The sequence below is a fragment of the Choloepus didactylus genome, chromosome 15, assembly GCF_015220235.1.
Source record: "Choloepus didactylus isolate mChoDid1 chromosome 15, mChoDid1.pri, whole genome shotgun sequence".
In the NCBI taxonomy this organism is placed as follows: domain Eukaryota; kingdom Metazoa; phylum Chordata; class Mammalia; order Pilosa; family Megalonychidae; genus Choloepus; species Choloepus didactylus.
The window spans coordinates 43,022,963-43,039,985 of record NC_051321.1 but is presented as its reverse complement, the minus strand read 5'-3'; the positions used below and the strand labels follow the sequence as shown (position 1 = coordinate 43,039,985).

The 17,023-nt window shown below is 41.7% G+C and overlaps 1 protein-coding gene across 1 annotated transcript; it reads right to left on the bottom strand.

Moving 5' to 3' along the window:
- Positions 1-1,585: 1,585 nt before the first annotated feature.
- PDE6C (phosphodiesterase 6C) lies at positions 1,586-6,434 on the bottom strand. Its single transcript, XM_037803890.1, is given in 7 exon segments — positions 1,586-1,664; positions 1,769-1,833; positions 3,014-3,040; positions 3,043-3,090; positions 4,618-4,758; positions 5,850-5,939; positions 6,017-6,434. Coding segments are annotated over 7 exon segments (600 nt in total). The 5' UTR covers positions 6,167-6,434.
- Between the last annotated feature and the right edge of the window lie 10,589 nt (positions 6,435-17,023).

The following is a 17,023-nucleotide window of genomic DNA, read 5'->3' as shown; positions in this document are numbered from 1 at the left end:
AGTTAACCATTCAAAGAGATGGCTTTTGGCAAATTAACTTTCTGCAAATTGACTTTTGGGAAATGAACTGCTGAGATTAGGTATCTTAAAATTGAGACATAAATTCCTTCATTCTGGCTGTGGAAGCTTTGGGGGTATCGAATTTGATATAAGATACAAACAGGGGCCTAGTAGACAGCCTGTCAGGAGACAGATTGACTCAGCAAGGCTGAAAAATCCTTGTGTCCATGGATCCAGTTAGGAATGTATTTGAGTGTTTTCGTCATTACCACATATCACTATCAAGTCAAGAATGCCATTTAAAAAATGTTTCAGAATTCTGAAGCAATTTTGAAAACATGATATTTGCTAATCTGTATTGCCATTTATTCCTAAAATATATAAAATTGCTTTTCTTTTCTCTTTTTCTGTTTTCCCCTTTGGCATGTCTCAGTTCTAGGGGAAGGGATGATGTAACCTGGAGCTGCTGTAGCCACCTGATCCTGAAGCCACTGACCCCAGGGTTTAGCTTCCTATTGGAAACCACAAAGGAAAGCATCCGCCATTTAAATCTAACCCTTTAGGCATGTACAGAATTTTCCTTACCCTGTCACCATACAAACCCAGCAATTTACACCCTTAGCAGAGGTGAATTTGTGAAAGTAAAAGGAAACACTGGACTACCTAGATTTTCTTTAATTATTCCTATGTCTCTTGGGCAACTCTGTTAGTCACTACGATTCAATGGCCATTTACCAAATAATGAAGATTAATGAAGCTTGCCAAGAACACAATGAAAACACTGAAAAAAATATATAAACAAATAAATGCTGTAAATATATTTGAGATGCTTGGGTGTGAAGGGAGAAGAAAGACAACATGTCAATATAAAGAAAAGTCAAAACTCTTGAAAATTCTTGGAAGGAGAGATCTTGGTGCCGAAAACCTACATAGCCGGTAGAGAAGCCCAACCAGAGAAAGAAATGAGCCATGAGAAAGAAGGAAAGAATGGTTAAGGCTGAGTGGGAAAGCTGTGGTGGCCCTGATTCTTGGGCTGTAGCTCCCCTGGGCTTCCCAGAGCCCTCTTGTTTACTGTCTTCCCACTCCTGAACTCTCCTAGCCAGACATGGCCTACTGTCCACCCTAAGAGAAAAGGGCAAAAAATCTTCAATTCCTTTATTAACTCATTACATTTTACACTGCAATCAGTGGCAAAGTTCTCTATATAGGTTTCTCTTCTGTCAGTAATTCTCCATGCTTCAAGAGTATTGGCCTAGGTAACTGTATTTGGGTAGAATTAAACCCAGCCAGAATCACAGTCATTGACTTCCAAAGAACATCTGAAATTTGTGCAGTTGCAAAATAAGAAGTTGGGGGTGGGGGGACATGGATGAATCTTTCTTACATTGACTAAATATTTTTTGTTCAGAGTTTAGAAGTATCCAGTTAAACTACGTTCAACTGCCAAGATTCTTTTCTCCCAGGTGCTAGGCCAAAGGAAGTGGTCATCTCACCCTTGTCTGGTACATTCTTTGTGCTTTCACAATTGTTTTTATCTCTTAGCTAGTAAGATTTTAATTCTATATTATTTAGAATTTGAATTTATTCAATAATTTACAAATCCATTTTCAGCGACATATGTTTGCAACCCGCTAACAAGAGTCCAGTAGCCTGCAGGAGGTGCCCTTTAGGAAGATTTAGAAGAAAGAAATTCATTGCTATGCAGATAAGTGCACTGTGTACAAAAGTAAAATGGCAACTCATGCAGTTACTTCATGATGGTACTCACGGAATCACTTTGATCTCTTCTTTTCCATGTAAAATGTAATCAATGACTTTATAAAAGATGATTTCCTATGAGGGAAGGAGGGGAATAAAAATCTTGTTTCCCAAAGAAAACACTTTTCTTTTAAAAACTTGTACCTTTAAAACATCATTTCATAACTCTTTTAAGCACATAATGCTTTAATTTCCCAACCACAATTTTCTGTGACATAAATCAATAAACTACTTATGTCCTTACTATAAGCTTATAATAAAACCAGAAATATTGTTGCTGTTTATCTACATGCATAAGGCTGTTTAACTAAATTTAGTTTCTAAAAAGTTGAATTTAATCAAACAGCTGTTGGGGAGCATCTTTGGCTATCAAATAACCAGCTAGACTGTTTGTTCTTAAACTGATCCCTTTTTGTTGCCCCAAAATACCCAACATTAATAACTTTTCTCAAATAAATCATATAATTTCTTAACCTCAGTTAATACTTCTCCTTCCCAGCTGTAGAAGAGTACATAACCTCCTTGCAGCACTGGCGTCTCTAATATTGCCTTGAAATGGAATTCTACATTACTTTGTCAAAGCTGGACCAAACTTGGGAACTTAATCTGTGCTTCATTCGACAGATGAAGAACCTGCAGCCTGGACACCTTCCATCCTGTTCCCTTCCCTTTCTTGTGTGCTGGGAATATGTAGTGGTGAAGAAAACAAACACAGTCCCTGCACTTGTGATGCTTGCAGTGGAGGGGACAAGTAAATACAACCCAGCACCTCCTTGGAGATTCCAATTCCTCGAGTCTGAAGAGAGGCCTGGACACATGTATGTTTAAAGAGCTGTGTGGCAACTATGTGATACTGTGAGCCATTGATAGTATACTTTGGATTGATTTGTAAGGTGTGTGAATATATCTCAATAAAATTGGAAAAAAAATAAAAAGAACTGTGCAGATGGCTCTGATGTGTTCCCTCCCTACTGAGGACCACTGATCTCCAAGCCCAGGCTTTAGAGAAAAGGAAATGGAGAGGTTAAACAATGAGTTAAGGCAACGACCACCTAGATGGCTAGCAGCAGAGCTGGCATTTGGACCTCAAACTCCCTGTCCAGTGCTCTCTCTGCCACTCCAGGTCCCACAGAAAGTTCCAGCACTAGAACCCAGGCCTCCCCAGACCAGGGCTCATTCCTCTAGGTTCCGGCCCTCTTAGTTTTAGCACTTGGTACCATCCACAGATACCAACAGGGAAGATGTTTGCACTTACTCAGCCATCTGGTGTCTTTGGACCTTTTTAAAAGTCTCCACTTCTCCAAGCTTGACTGGCCATTCATCGTAAAATTCCTGGAGGAAATTATATCTAAACATTATTAAACAAACTGTTCCATGACTTACCAAACATTGTATGAATTTCATGTTTTTGCACATTTCATGTTAATTTATGTAATTCTGGAATTTCAGAGCTAGAAAGGAGCTACGATTCCCTGAGATACTGATTATTAACCTGTGACTATGAACAAATCATTTAAACATTTTTCCCATCTATAATTAGGGATAATAGAATTTATACCATAGAGTCCTCATGAAGAGTAAATGAATAATACATACAAAATATCTAGTGTGGAGCATAGTTAAAAGTACTCAATATATAACATCTCTTTTATAGACAATTACACTAAATCCAGGTGGTAAGAGGTTGCCTCAGCCAACATCCACTCCTTGCTTACAGAACCTGATTTTAATTGTTATCAGCTGGCAATTTTTTTTTTCCAGGAAAATGGGCCCTGGCCAGCCCCGTGCATGAAAACCGAGTAGTCCACACGAGCTGCTGGAGATTGGGTGGAAGGCAGGCACCTCACCCGGATCTGGACAAGGAAGGGGGAGAAGCCTGCAGAGAGACTTCTGGGGAAAGGTGTTATTCCTGACGAAAAGTGACATCTGGAGGAAATGGCTCCCAATTTTGTGTCCACATGCTGTGCCTTGAGCTGTGACAGCCATCTTGCCACCATTAAGAGGAGATTTCACCGACGTGCTGAGGCTATCAGAGACTATCCAGGAAAAGATGGAAAGTTCCTGGGACTTTGGTAACTGTATTGCACTCTGAATTAACCAGCTCTAGAACTGTCCTACCTTGAAACTTCTTGTTAAATGAGATAATAATCTTCTTATTGTTAAAGGGACTTTCAGCTGGGTCTTTTGTTACTTTCTGTGCCAAAAGCATCCTAACTGATATGCTCAGTTAGAAAGCTCCAGAACCAGGATCAGAGCCCAGCTTTCTTGAAGCCTGGTCCTCCGATTCTCCACTTAAAACAATTACCCTGAAATAATAATTTCCAAGACAGGAATAGTAAGAAATATAAATGATATGATATTTATTATCTATGTTGAACGAGGAACACTCCAACAGAATTAAACAAAATGACAAATGACCATATTGTTTGTGAATAATAGATAAATCAGTTCTACTTTAAGATAATTTTTACCTTTTAGATTAAACAAAGGTTATCAGTAACCCTAATATCGTTATAACCTAATATGTGTTAGGCACCATATACATACTATCTCTAATCCTCATAATTGATGAGAAAGATCTCCTCATTTTACAGATGAGGCAACCAAGAATCAGGGCAGTTGAAAGACTTGCTGAAGACACAAAGAACTAAGAAACGGCAAAGCCAACATTCAAGCCTAGATCTTTTTGCTCTGAAATGCACACTTTTGCATCTGTACCATACCTTCTTGATACTGGTTCTTGTGACCTGTCATTACTGATTATTTAAATAGAGTATCCATTTTCTAATGGGTTGCATTTCATGTGACGGGTATTTTATAGGTGATATTAGGTGAGACAAAAAAGTATGCAACAAGGACCTTCTCTTTGGTCTTGTCCAGCAGTCCAATGGAGTATCATTCACAGTTCAGTTATGTTCTACCTGTGTAGAGGGCTTTGTGAAACTTCCTCTCTCCATCTGTGAGCTCTTCAAATACTTTATTGGCTGACCACATAAGGATCTGAAAGTAGATTTTAAAAAGAAAAGTTAGAACAAAATACAAAATGAAGAGATGGAGCATCAGCTGGAAGAAAACATGAGGTATATCAAAAAATATGAATACATATTGGCATTCTTAATTCAATTCTATTTTTGAACAAGTATCTATTCAACAAACTGTTCATATTCTCTAAGTGGGAGGAGGACTAGACCATTGCAAGCCTTTGGGTTTACAAAGGGGGAGAGGCCATGAATGGCTCACATTCCACAAGCTTTGGTTCCAAAAGGAAGTTCCTGAAAATGGATACAGAGACAGTCACTGGGGAGAGGGTTCAGTGTTGGTGGCCCCCTGGTTCTGCTGGCCCCAAAAGGGAGAATGCCACCAGCCTCCTTCCATGCACCCTGGGCTAGTCAGAGGTAACTTCACCTGGAGAGTGAGAATGGGAAAGAACGTTGAAGCACTCCATCCCAGATGCAGACACTGAGGTCCAGGGGTCCAGACTCAGGTATCCTGGTCACCAGCCCTGTGTTCTTTATCCCTCTGCCTCCCAGAGGCAATGGACTTCAGAGGAGTGATTTATTCCTCAAATTAATAGCAGCCCTATTTGATAGAATAACGATAACTCCTAAGAGCTTTGTATGAACAAATCCATACAATAACCATGTGAAGTACATAATATAATTATTATCGCCATCCCATAGATGAAGAAACCAAGGACACCCAGGATATAGATTGAAGAAAGCCAAGCCCATTGTACATATAGATGGAGTAACTGGCCACATATGTAATGGAATCTCAGGGTCTCTGTCACCTGACTGCCTGTGCCTGCTTGCCAGAGCTTGCAATTAATTCTTGAGACCAGTTTTTCATTGCACAATGAGAGTTTGGGCATAAAGTAAAAATTAGCCCGAGAGGCAGATATTGACAATATCAGATCCTTTTCAGAAAGTAGAATTGGATTTGAGACGGGGGCTGGGGAGTCCATGAGAGGACACCTGAGGCTGAAGGTTTGGGGTTTGGCTCCATGAGGGCATAGGAGGGGTCTGGGTTGTTGGCTCTGGGTCTCTCTGTCAGACAGATCAGTGGGGTGATTAATGCTGCCTTCCCTTTACCTGGCTTCTTCGGGATTCAACACTATACAGGTAGTTGATATGATGCAGCTTTAGGACTACAGAAACAAAACTGAGGTATTTGGAGAAAATCTATATGTGGCAAAGAAAAACAAATTACAGTTGTGACGTCTTTCTTTCAGTTATACAAACAAATAAAATTCCTGTACCCCTTCATCCTGTTTGGAGAATTCAGGTGTGTTTACTTTGTTAACTGCCATAACCACAGCAAGGACCTCCTTGCCTGTCACAATCAGGGTTGCCAGTAGGTTCCTAGTGATAGATCTAGTTTGTTTGTTCATGAAGTCGGAAAGAAACATTCACACATTTGCCAAAGCAACAGAACTGTGGAATGATAGACCCAGGAATGATAATAGACCCTTCCCCCTAGTCCCCACGTCTTACCAACAGATAACAGGGTCTCAGCACAGGGGTCCTGACCCACTTCCCCATTCTGTGGTTCCACCTGCGCTCTGGGCTATCTAGGTGAGGCTGAGGTTGGGCCAGGAGAAAAGAAGTGATGTCAGGGTGCATTTGTTTCCTAAGGATGCTGGAAGAAATTACTGGGGGGTGTAAAACCACAGAAATTTATTCTTTCATGGTTCTGGGGACTAGACGTCTGAAAGCAAGGTATCCACAGGGTTGTGCTTCCTGTGAAGGCTCTAGGGGAAGATAATGCCATGCCTCTCTCCTAGCTTCTAGTGGCTTCCAGCAATCCTTGGCATCCCTTGGCTTGTAGCTGCATCACCCCAATCTCTGCCTCCATCATCACCTGGCCTTCTTCTCTGCAGTTCTCTGTGTCTCTGTGTCTCCAAATCTCCTTTCTCGTAAGGACACTAGCCATTGGATTTAGGCTCCACTCTATTGCAGTATGCCCTCATCTTAACTTGACTACATCCATAAAGACCCTATTTCCAAAGAAAGCCACATTCACAGGTTCTGGGCAGACGTGAATTTGGGGGCAACACTATTCAACCCAGTACACAGGGCCAAGTGGAAAGGTTGGCGCTAAGGGAACAGGAGAGAAGGATACAGGGTTGCAATGAACAAAGCGTGTGCATGGAAGGAGAGTACAGTGGGATCAGAGACAGCCTTTGTAGAGCTCTTTTTCATTACAAAGGCAAAGTGTGCACTTGTATCCAGTCAACTCACACATCATGATATAAAAAAAAAATTAATAGCACCCCCCCACCCCCATCCTTTCTAACGTCGTCTACTTGCAGAAATAAGTGTTAACTGCCTGGTGTGTCTCCTGTGCCTTTCTGTATACTTCTACAGAAATTTTTCTTTACAATTTTTTAATAAAATTTCATTTTCTAATATTACACAATATGTTCATCACTTACCAGTATCTTATGGCCTTCTCCCCAGGCCAACACATATGGGTGTGAATTCATCTTTTAGACTCCTGCTCAGCATTCCACTGTGGATGTTCATGAGTCACTCAACTGTCCTGTAGTGAATCAGTCTCATTATAGTTTTTCTCTACTACAAACAATACTACATTAGTCATTTTTTTTTTTTTTTCTATTTACGTGATGATTCCCAAAGTAGAATTCCCTTCTGCTGGACCCACAAATATATGCAGTTTTGATTTACATACTACCAAGGGATTACCTTCACAAAAGGTTGAAATTCTCACTTCCACTGGACCTGTATGAGAGGACCACACTCTTGCCGGCACCTAGCTACTTATGGGTTTTTTTAATGTTCAGCTAAGATGATGTCTTTCATTCATATATTTTATTTCTCTCTTTGGGAGAGAGGAAAGTGGATCTTCTAAGACACAAGCCTCATATACAGACGAAAGAGAGAATTCTAATAAACTCTCATGGCAAGGGATGAGTGATGAGTTTGGAGATATGACAAAGGAAGAGCTTGAAAAGGTGGTCAAGGAAGGCAGTTAACTCATGCGCTGTAATTTTGGGGAATCCCACTCTAGAGGCGTGTTAACCCAGCATTCTATGAGTCCTCCTGCTCCTCCCATAGAACCTGGAGCCTCTCCAATTAGAAATGATCTTTCAGCCTAGCCCTGAGTTTCATTAGCCAAAATTGGTGTGTGCTCCTGTAACCAAGAAGTTAGGATTTAAGGACTGGTTATGATTAAAATCATTATATAGATATTCCTTTTTACTTTCTGGTGTATTAGAGTAGACAGAGGGAAATACCCGAAACCTGAACTGTATCCAGCTGCCTTGCTCTGGATAATGATTGTATAGCCTTTATCTTGTGCCCTTGTGATTGTAAAAACCTTGTGATTGTAAAAACCTTGTGATTAACCTTCACTTGCACCCATTTATCCAGTTTTTTTACTTTAAAGTCTTATGATCACTAAAGACAGACCCTAATGTTTATTAATGAAGGGTCTTAGGTCAGCCCAGAACTAACCCACCCAAGTCCAAAGTTATCTTGATAACCAAAGCTGGATCTAACCAAAATGGGCCTGTCTGACATACGCAGTACCCTCTAAGTCACCTATACCTCATTATAATACTAAAAATCACACCCATCATCATAATGAGGCTGCCATTTTCTTACATACATTCTGTGACTAAGCATGTAATCAATCTACGTGTGCTCAATAATTAGGTCATTTCTAATTACATCATCTGGGGCCACTGTACTCATTATCCTAAAACCTGCCCATCTTTTGATGCTATGAAACTATCAGGATTACTGCAGTTCGGGGAGACAGATTTTGGACCTATCGGCCATCTGTTCTCCTGCTTTGCTCCTAGCAATAAACTCTTTCTGTCTTTGAAACCTCGGTGTCTCAGGAATTGGTCATTTGATGCATCGGGCAAAAGAATCCACCGCCTTGGTCCAGTAACAATCCTTTCACAAGCTGTATTATTTTCATTTCCCCAAGTTGAAGGTACGTCTAAAAACAGCACAGACCTTGGAGGCTGGACTCTGTTCAGTTAACCAAAGGAAATCTGTCAGAGTCTGCTGACCAGAACTTCACACCAGGGAACAAGGGTTGTGCAGGACTCATAGCTCAGCTCACAGCAGCCCTCCTGGGCAATGCCTCAGAATCACCTGCAGGAAAATGCAGACCCACAAACCTCACAACAGATTCACCAAGTCCTAATCTCCTAGAGAAAGACCGGGACAGCTGCACTTTTAACTGCCCCATGCAATTCTGATGCACAACCAAATGTGTGAATCACACTCATGGAAGAGCCATAGAAATGAGACCATTTACCAAGAAAATGTGTTATGTCAAGGAAGTCAAATGCAACCCTCACCCCAGGTCTCTTCTATGCCTTTCCCAAAGCAGAAACACACAAACTAAGTATTTACTTGGGAGGTGCCAACTCATAAAGGCTAAGAAGGTTCTGGAGCCAGTTTTTTTCCCAAGGGCCAGCATCTGACCCCTGCCCTCAAGAGCCACATCTCTTTCCTGCCTGCTTTATCTGTTACTTCTTCCTCTGCTCCTTAGCCCTCCACCCTCAGGCAGGGATGTCTCCAGACTTCCTTAGGTTCTTCTCTTAATCCACTGCTTGCCTAGTTCGGCTTTCTGCTTTCCTCTTAACCTATCAGCCATTACAGATTGTGAACACCTTCATTTACATAGCAATGCTGGACATTAAAGGAATCATCAAAATACACCACACACACACCAGGGGATGAAGTCCATGAGCATTTCTTTGCACACACATTTCATTCGGCAGGTTCAAATCTTAATGCCAGATTATATCCCCTCCCCACTACAAAACCAAAGACAACTACTGTTAACGTGCATATAGCTTCAAGACCTTTTTTCTAGGAATATACAAACACACACTACATGCATATACATACTTCTACAATACAGTTCTTTTACTTGCCTTTTCTTTTTAAATAGTCAACAGAATGTCAGTCATCTTTCTATGCCAATACATGGAAAAATCTATTTCATTCTTTTAAACAGCTGCATAGAATTTTATTGTATGGATATACCATATTTGGCATAGGCCTCAGAGGCTTAATATTTCTAAACAGAATTTTAATAATCAAATTAACAAATATTCTTTGCTTAAATGAACAGCACGGATTGGGGGGAGGGGGAGGAGCACTACAATGAATGACACAGTTCCTGCCCTTGAGGAAACACTCTAATCGGGGAGCTAAGATACGCAAATAAACAAACAAGGCAGAAGGTAGAGACATATTTATTAATTGCCGTATGGATTTTGAACTCCCAGTTTGGGCGATCAAAGGCTTAATGGGAATGCATCTTCAGAATATTAAAGGATAGGAAAGATTTAGAGAGGTGGAGATAGGGAAACTAGAGAAGAGGGAGAAGGTATTTCACGAAGGAGGAACAGGTTAATAAGACATATGAATTTATGGTGTATGTAATAATATAATAGCTACAGCTCCCAGGGCCTATGTACCAAGTACCAGGCTACCTTCTTTATATATAGTACCCCATTTCAGCCTCACAACTCTGGAAATAGAATTCAAATGAATTCCCACTTCACTACATATTACATTGTGAGTTATTGACTAAAGGAATGATAAGGTAAGAGAGGGAAGCTGGGACCTGATCAAAGAAGACTTGGAAAGATCATGCCTGAATGTTTAGATTCTATTTTGTAGGCAATTCAGAGCTACTGAGGAACTATGAAGATTATGATTTGAGACGATATATCTGGCAGTGCTTTGGATGGATTAGTTACAGGAAGGAAAGGAAGTAAGTTAGATTAATTATGAGTAGGGGGTGACCATATGCCCAGTTTTGCAAGGGGCAGTCCCAATGTATATGAGTTTCCTGGTAGTTATTAAAAGAGCTTTCTTCATTCTCAGGTGTCCCTTTCACTCTCAAAAATGTCCCAGTTTGGAAAATAAATTATATGTGACTTTTATTAGGAAGAAATGTGAGAGCCTGAGTAATTTTGGAGTGACAGTGTGAATAGGAAGGAGAAAGACGGACATGGGAGAAATCTTGGTGCAACAGAATAACCAATTGTCCTAGTGGCTAAAATATTACAATTTCATTAATGGGTCGGTGTGGAGGGATCGAGAAGAAGAAGGGAGGAAGAAAATATTTAAGAGAGAAAATGACTTTAGTTTGCAATCTGATGTACTGGAAGAAATTCATGTTGAGTTGGGCAGTAGCTTCTTGGGGATGTGAGGCTGGAGATACAGATGTTGATATAGCACTGATTAATGGAATCATATAAGTGAATGACATTGCCAAGAGATAGAGAATAATCAAAGATGGTAGAGGCCTGGAGGACCTCAAGGAAGGCCGATTTAAAAAAAATCCTCAAATTGTAAACACCAAATGAAGTTAATAGATCATTCTATAATGACTCAAGAATCTTGAGCCCTGTCAAAATTACCAACTGCCCATGGGGAATGCTGAGTTTGAAAGAAGCTGGTCAGGAGACCATCTTCACAAACTATTACTGCTTGTTATCATTTCATGACATTTTCATCAATTTCTTTTCTTGTGAAAGCAAACTCCTGAATATTATCTTATAAACTTATTCTTAGCCCAGGGTTAGGGTGACTGAGACAAGAGGGTGAACATAGTAGTAAGTGATGTGGGGCACTCAACTGTCTATGCTTGTCACTCACTTTCCTGGGTGCTACCACTAATACATGATACGAATAATCATGTTTTTATTTCCCACATAACTTTCCACAGACTGTCAAGTTAAGGGTTCTTTCACACTCACCAGTGATGACAGGAAGATAAAGGGACAGAGTTTAGCTCTGCGTTATCAGTGTATTCAGATCACATGGCATATTGACAAGGTGCCTAATGTTTACATGAGAAAATCCATGACTTACTGCTTCACTTATATACAGATAAAAGGCCAGGTTCATCTTAAAATTCATCTATGTAATTGATAAGTGTACACAAAAAGGAAAAAAATCTTAATGCCACTTCCTTCCCAGAGTCTATACACAAGGAAATGTTCTTAAGGTAAATTGGCTGTTTTGAGAAAATGGCTTATAAACTTCAAAATTTTAATGTTGGCTTATTATTAAATCTGAAGGCCCTGAATAAACCAACCCTGAAATTACGGGTTAGGGCACCTGACTATAACACTGGGAGGTGGGGCTTTCTGGTTCTTCTTTTTACACTTTCACTAGCTCAAACAATCCTCACTGAGATGTCTGAGTAAATCCTGTGTTTCTCTGACTCCCAAGATCCCTTCATGGTCCTTCTTCAAAGAAGCCACTAAATGCAACTGGAAACATTGCTTACTGCAGCATGCACAGGGATCCCTCAGCTGATCTCAGTATTGTTAAATCCTGATTAAACACAGCTAACCCTTCAGAAGAGGAGGCAAAAAGAGAAGGGGGAGGGAAGGAAGGAGGGAACAAAGGGAGCTCTAAGGACCGGTTAATTATTGAAAACTTAGGCCCTCTCCGTGGCTTTCTTTTAAACCACAATCAGAATCACAATGGGCAACCTATATAGTTAACTGAAAAAGAAAAAGAATCACTCGAAGAGGAAGTCTCTCAGTTTCCTATTATTAATAGTCTTCCTGCCTTTCCCCTGTTTTAAAAACAGGCAATCATCGACCCTTTTTGTCACCCACTCCCAGCCCCCAAGCTTCCTTCATCCTCACCATCATCAACATCATTATAATAATAATATCATGGCTATCATTTATGGAGCACCCACTGGGAGCCAGGTGCTTTACGTACATTTAACCTGTACGTACGGTTCTCTCAGGTGTGGAACCTCCTCTCCTTCACACAGCTACGAGGTCTCAGACCTGATCTTGCCCAGTCCTGTCTGATGCCAAAGCTCCCGCACGACACCAGGTGGCTTCTCTGTTGCCACTTTCATGGGGCCTGGGGGGACCGGCTGTGTGTCTCTGTCTAGGCTCTAGAAGTCACTCCCGTCGGGGGCCCGACTGCAAACCAGAGAGAAGTTGTGTGTCTTCAGCAGGTGGCAGGAAGAGGGAGGCCTCAGAAGACCCCCGTTATGGTCTCAGACCCACTACATCCTGCATATTGGACCTTGTGCTGATTCCCTCTTACAGAGGATGGAGATAAAAATATGTTCCCTGCCTTCGGCCCAGAGTCTTTGTCAGAATCAAGAAAGTTTAAGCATAGTAAAATGCTTTATAAATTGTGAAATGCAATGAAAAGGTGACTAATCAGAAATTTCATTTAAAACACCTTTCACACTGTAGATTTTATGCAATGGCTAAAGAGCGGTAAAACTGCAGGGACGTGGGGTGGGGTAGAAAGAGCCCTGGACGCCAAGTCAGGAGGCCTCGATTCCATTGCAGCCCTTCTCACTCACTGACCTGTACCAGGGACTCAGGGAGGGATACAACTCTGTGCCGAAGGAGAGTCGGACCAGTCGCTATACCCTCTTCATCTCTAATATTCCACCATTGATTTGAGATTCACTTCCTCCTTCTGTCTCTGCTCAGCCACTAGAGCGATGGTTTTTGACATTGGCTGCATCTTGGAATCACCTGGGGAGCTTTTAGAACATACTAATGCCTTGTCCTCAACCTCTGAGATTCTGCTGTAATTGATCTGTCAAATCAGCATTTCGTTAAAAAAAAGCTCCCATTTGGTGTTTTTTTTTTTAACTTTTGTGTTACAATATATGTAACATAATATCTGCCATTTTAACCAATTTTAATTGTACAATTCAATGACATTAATTACATTCATAATGTTACATGACCATCACCATCCCCATTCGATTTTAATGTGCAGCCAGGATCAAAAACCACCACTCTAGGGTAGAAATGCAGAGCAAATGAGGCTCCCTGTTCCCCTCTGAGCTCAGGAGAGTGACTGTCTGTCTTCACCAGCACACACTTAACACCTTCCGACCCACCTAGAACAACCAGGAGTCCTCCGGAAGAGGGAGACGGGAGAGGGGAGACACTTCCCTGAGCAGTGCCGTTTGCAACAGACAGAGCAGACCAAGGCCACCCGATCTTTTTAGCAAGCAGCTCACTCACTGTATTATTTTCTCCCCAACATCCAGAACTGGGCTCATCAATAAGGTACTACAGCCAAAATTATTTTATTCACCTCTTCTGTAAAACTATTTTTGGAAAACAAAAATCTTCAGTGTCACTTTTTAAAGTTCCATGTCCTACTAATTGTGGAGACGGGCTCAGCTGGAGACAGCCAAGAAGCTTATTCCCAGGAGAAAAACTCCAGGGTCTGGACCTGGCCTCCCAACTAGAAGTAGCTGCAGTCAGCTGCAAAAACAAACTTAGCCAGGCTTAAACTCACCGAAGGGAGGAGCGGGAAGGACTGAGGGCCAAAACTCACGAACAGCAACCCTTGCCCCCGAGGGTGTCCTGTGGTTGTTTGCCGAATTTTGAGGATGTTTGACAACTTCTGCCCCTTCTGGATCTGTGCTGCCCTCCTGTAATCAGCTTCAGGAGGCACATGGGGGATTATCCTCCAGCCTCTCCAGCTGACCCCACTCACAGCTTGCAATAACTCCCTCACAGAAAGACTACTAGGGGCCGCAACCATTCAACTCATCTCCATTGTGGTCCACATCTCCCCTTTCCTTAACAGTAAATCATAATCACGGGACACAGTGTGTAGGAAAAGGGCTGGCAGTCGGCTGGTCCCTGTGACTGTCCCTGGGTGGAGGGACAGTGCATAATCTGCACTCTCCCCTTTTCACTTATTTGTATTTTATAATTTTTCTAAAATGGACCTAGACCTTGGTGATTAAGAAGAAAAAGTTAAATATTCTGTTTTTAAAAGCACAAAAGATGTCTTGCACTTGTGCAGCATGCTGTTGGTTTGCAGGAGGGTTCAAATTCTTGACAGCTCTGAGATATGGGGCCCAGGGCTGGGTGAGGGATGGTGATCAGTGTGAACTTAATTGTGGCCTAAATTCACATTTTTAATGATCCAGATTTGAATGTCTGACCTTTCAAATGGTACCATATTTTCTTTTTGCATATTTGATCAATAGGTGAAATAATCAATTTATGAGCCAATCTATTCCAAAAAACTAAATGTCTTCACAGGGTTAAGAATGAGATGTGGGGAGAGTTCATAAGTCTTGGCACCTGGGCCTCCTGGCTGCACCCACCTGGGGGGTGGCGTGCTTTGCTTGTGTTGTTCAGAAGGGAAGGCCCTTGGAGGGCTAGAGGCGGTATGAGGGAGCAGGTGTGGCTACTTCAGACCCCGTTAGGGTTGCCAGATAAAATGCCAAACATTACAGGGAACATGCTTATACTAAAAAATTATTCACTGTTCACTTGAAATTCAAATTTAACTGGATATTCTGCATTTTTATTTGCTGAACCTGGCAACCCTAGGCCTGGATGCTCTTCCTCCCCACCCGTCCCTGCACCCCAGGTTATGCCACCTGGACCGTGGCTTTCTTTACCATGGGTTCCTCCCTGACCATGCCAAGACCTCGTCTCTGCCCCACTTTCATAAGGCCACTTACCTTTTTTACATCTTTCTTCACATGGGCAACCCAACCCACAATCCCAGTGTCCAATGGAAACACAACTTCTCTCTCGGGGATCACCATGTTGTCCTCAAACTTGGAAGCTGGGGTGATGTTCAGCAGCCTGAGGCCACCTCCAGCATGCCACTGCAGGCCCAGCAGATGAACAGGCTGCAGCAGCCAGGCCAGCCTCTGTAGGACCCAGTGCACCGCCAGCTCCACCCTGCCTGCCTCCCCCTGCACGGTCAGCAGCAGCTCCCAGCACAGGGCCAACGCCTCCACCTGTGTCAGTTCAAGGAAGAAGACGCTGGCTTTGACTGATGCGGGGCTGTTCTTGGAGAATTCTCCCAGCACCTCCACCTGTAGCCTCTTGTCAAAGTACTCCTTGGCAAACCTAGGGTTTGCCTTGAGGTATTTCTCTATGGCATCTTGGTTGAGCTCTCTCATAGTGTGGCTTGATTTTCTGGTGTTGTTCAGAAAGAAAGTCCCTCAGAGAACTACCTGAGGCATAGTGCCAAGAAGGAAGTACATCCTGGTCAAAATTACTGAGGAAACCATAAGTGGTACCTCAGAGAAACCTCACAAGGTCCAGCAGAATGGTGGCATAGCAGCTTTCAAGCTGCCTGTAACTGCTGGGATGTGGCAGAAGGTCCTGGCTTAGGGTGGGATTCAGGAAGCAGAGGATTAAACAGTTCTTCAAGGTACTAAATCTCTAAGCACTATTAGCTGATAAACCCTCAGAGAATCCTTAGAGCATCTCAGATCAGCCAGACAAGTGGCAAGTTTCTATTCTAGAAAATGTTAGCTGCTGTCCATGCCAAGGAAGAATCACTGACATCTCCATTAATTACATTGCATTCATCTGTTGGCAACTCGAATTATTTTTTCATGATAGCTATATGTAAATGAAACTATTCAGAACTCAGAAGTGTTTTGGAGAAACCAACTTTGGGCTTATTACTAGAGAGGTGAGCATGTGCCAGTGAACCAGTCTCCTCAAAGCACAACTTAAACAACAACCCAGGGCAAGAGAAGTGATTGCAGAAAGGCAATCCATGCACTTGCCAACTGGGTTTTCCAGCTAAGCTTATTAATTTGGCTTTTGGCTTCAATAGTAATAACCAGACATCATGTATTTTTGCTCCAAGTTACAGACTGTATAATTAACTGGATAAATAACTATCTTGTCTGTTGCTAGGATCTTTAACATCTCAGAGCCTTCTGCTGTGGAAAGAGCACTTACCACTACTTAATTTTGTTTACTGTTTTTATCAAGCTGATGCATCTATTAAGCACATTTTCCCAAATATTTAAACACTATTATGCAACTAATAAATCAAACTACACATTTCATAAACCCATTTCTTTGAATATTTAAATGCTGATTTCATTTAGTCTTAGGTCTTTTAAGCATTTCAATAAAGCCACAAGTCTAATATGACAAATAATTCTCTTAAATTAAAAACACACATAAAGTATTACAGTGACTCTAAAAATTGTTCCTATATCCATATCTAAATCCATTTCAAAACATCAACTCTGGGTTCAATTAAATTCCTAAACTAAATGCTTTACCTCGCTAGAATGACAATAATCTTACTGAACACCAAAGAAGAGCAGGGCCATTGAGGTGGCAGGTTTGAAGTCACAGATTGAGAGTTTCTTGTGGGAACATGATTTTCTCAGGGTAGTGGTATTCACGCTGGCATTTGTTGATCTGTGTCCTTTCTCCTGGAGATTTACTCACTACCTACCACAAAAGGCCTCATCA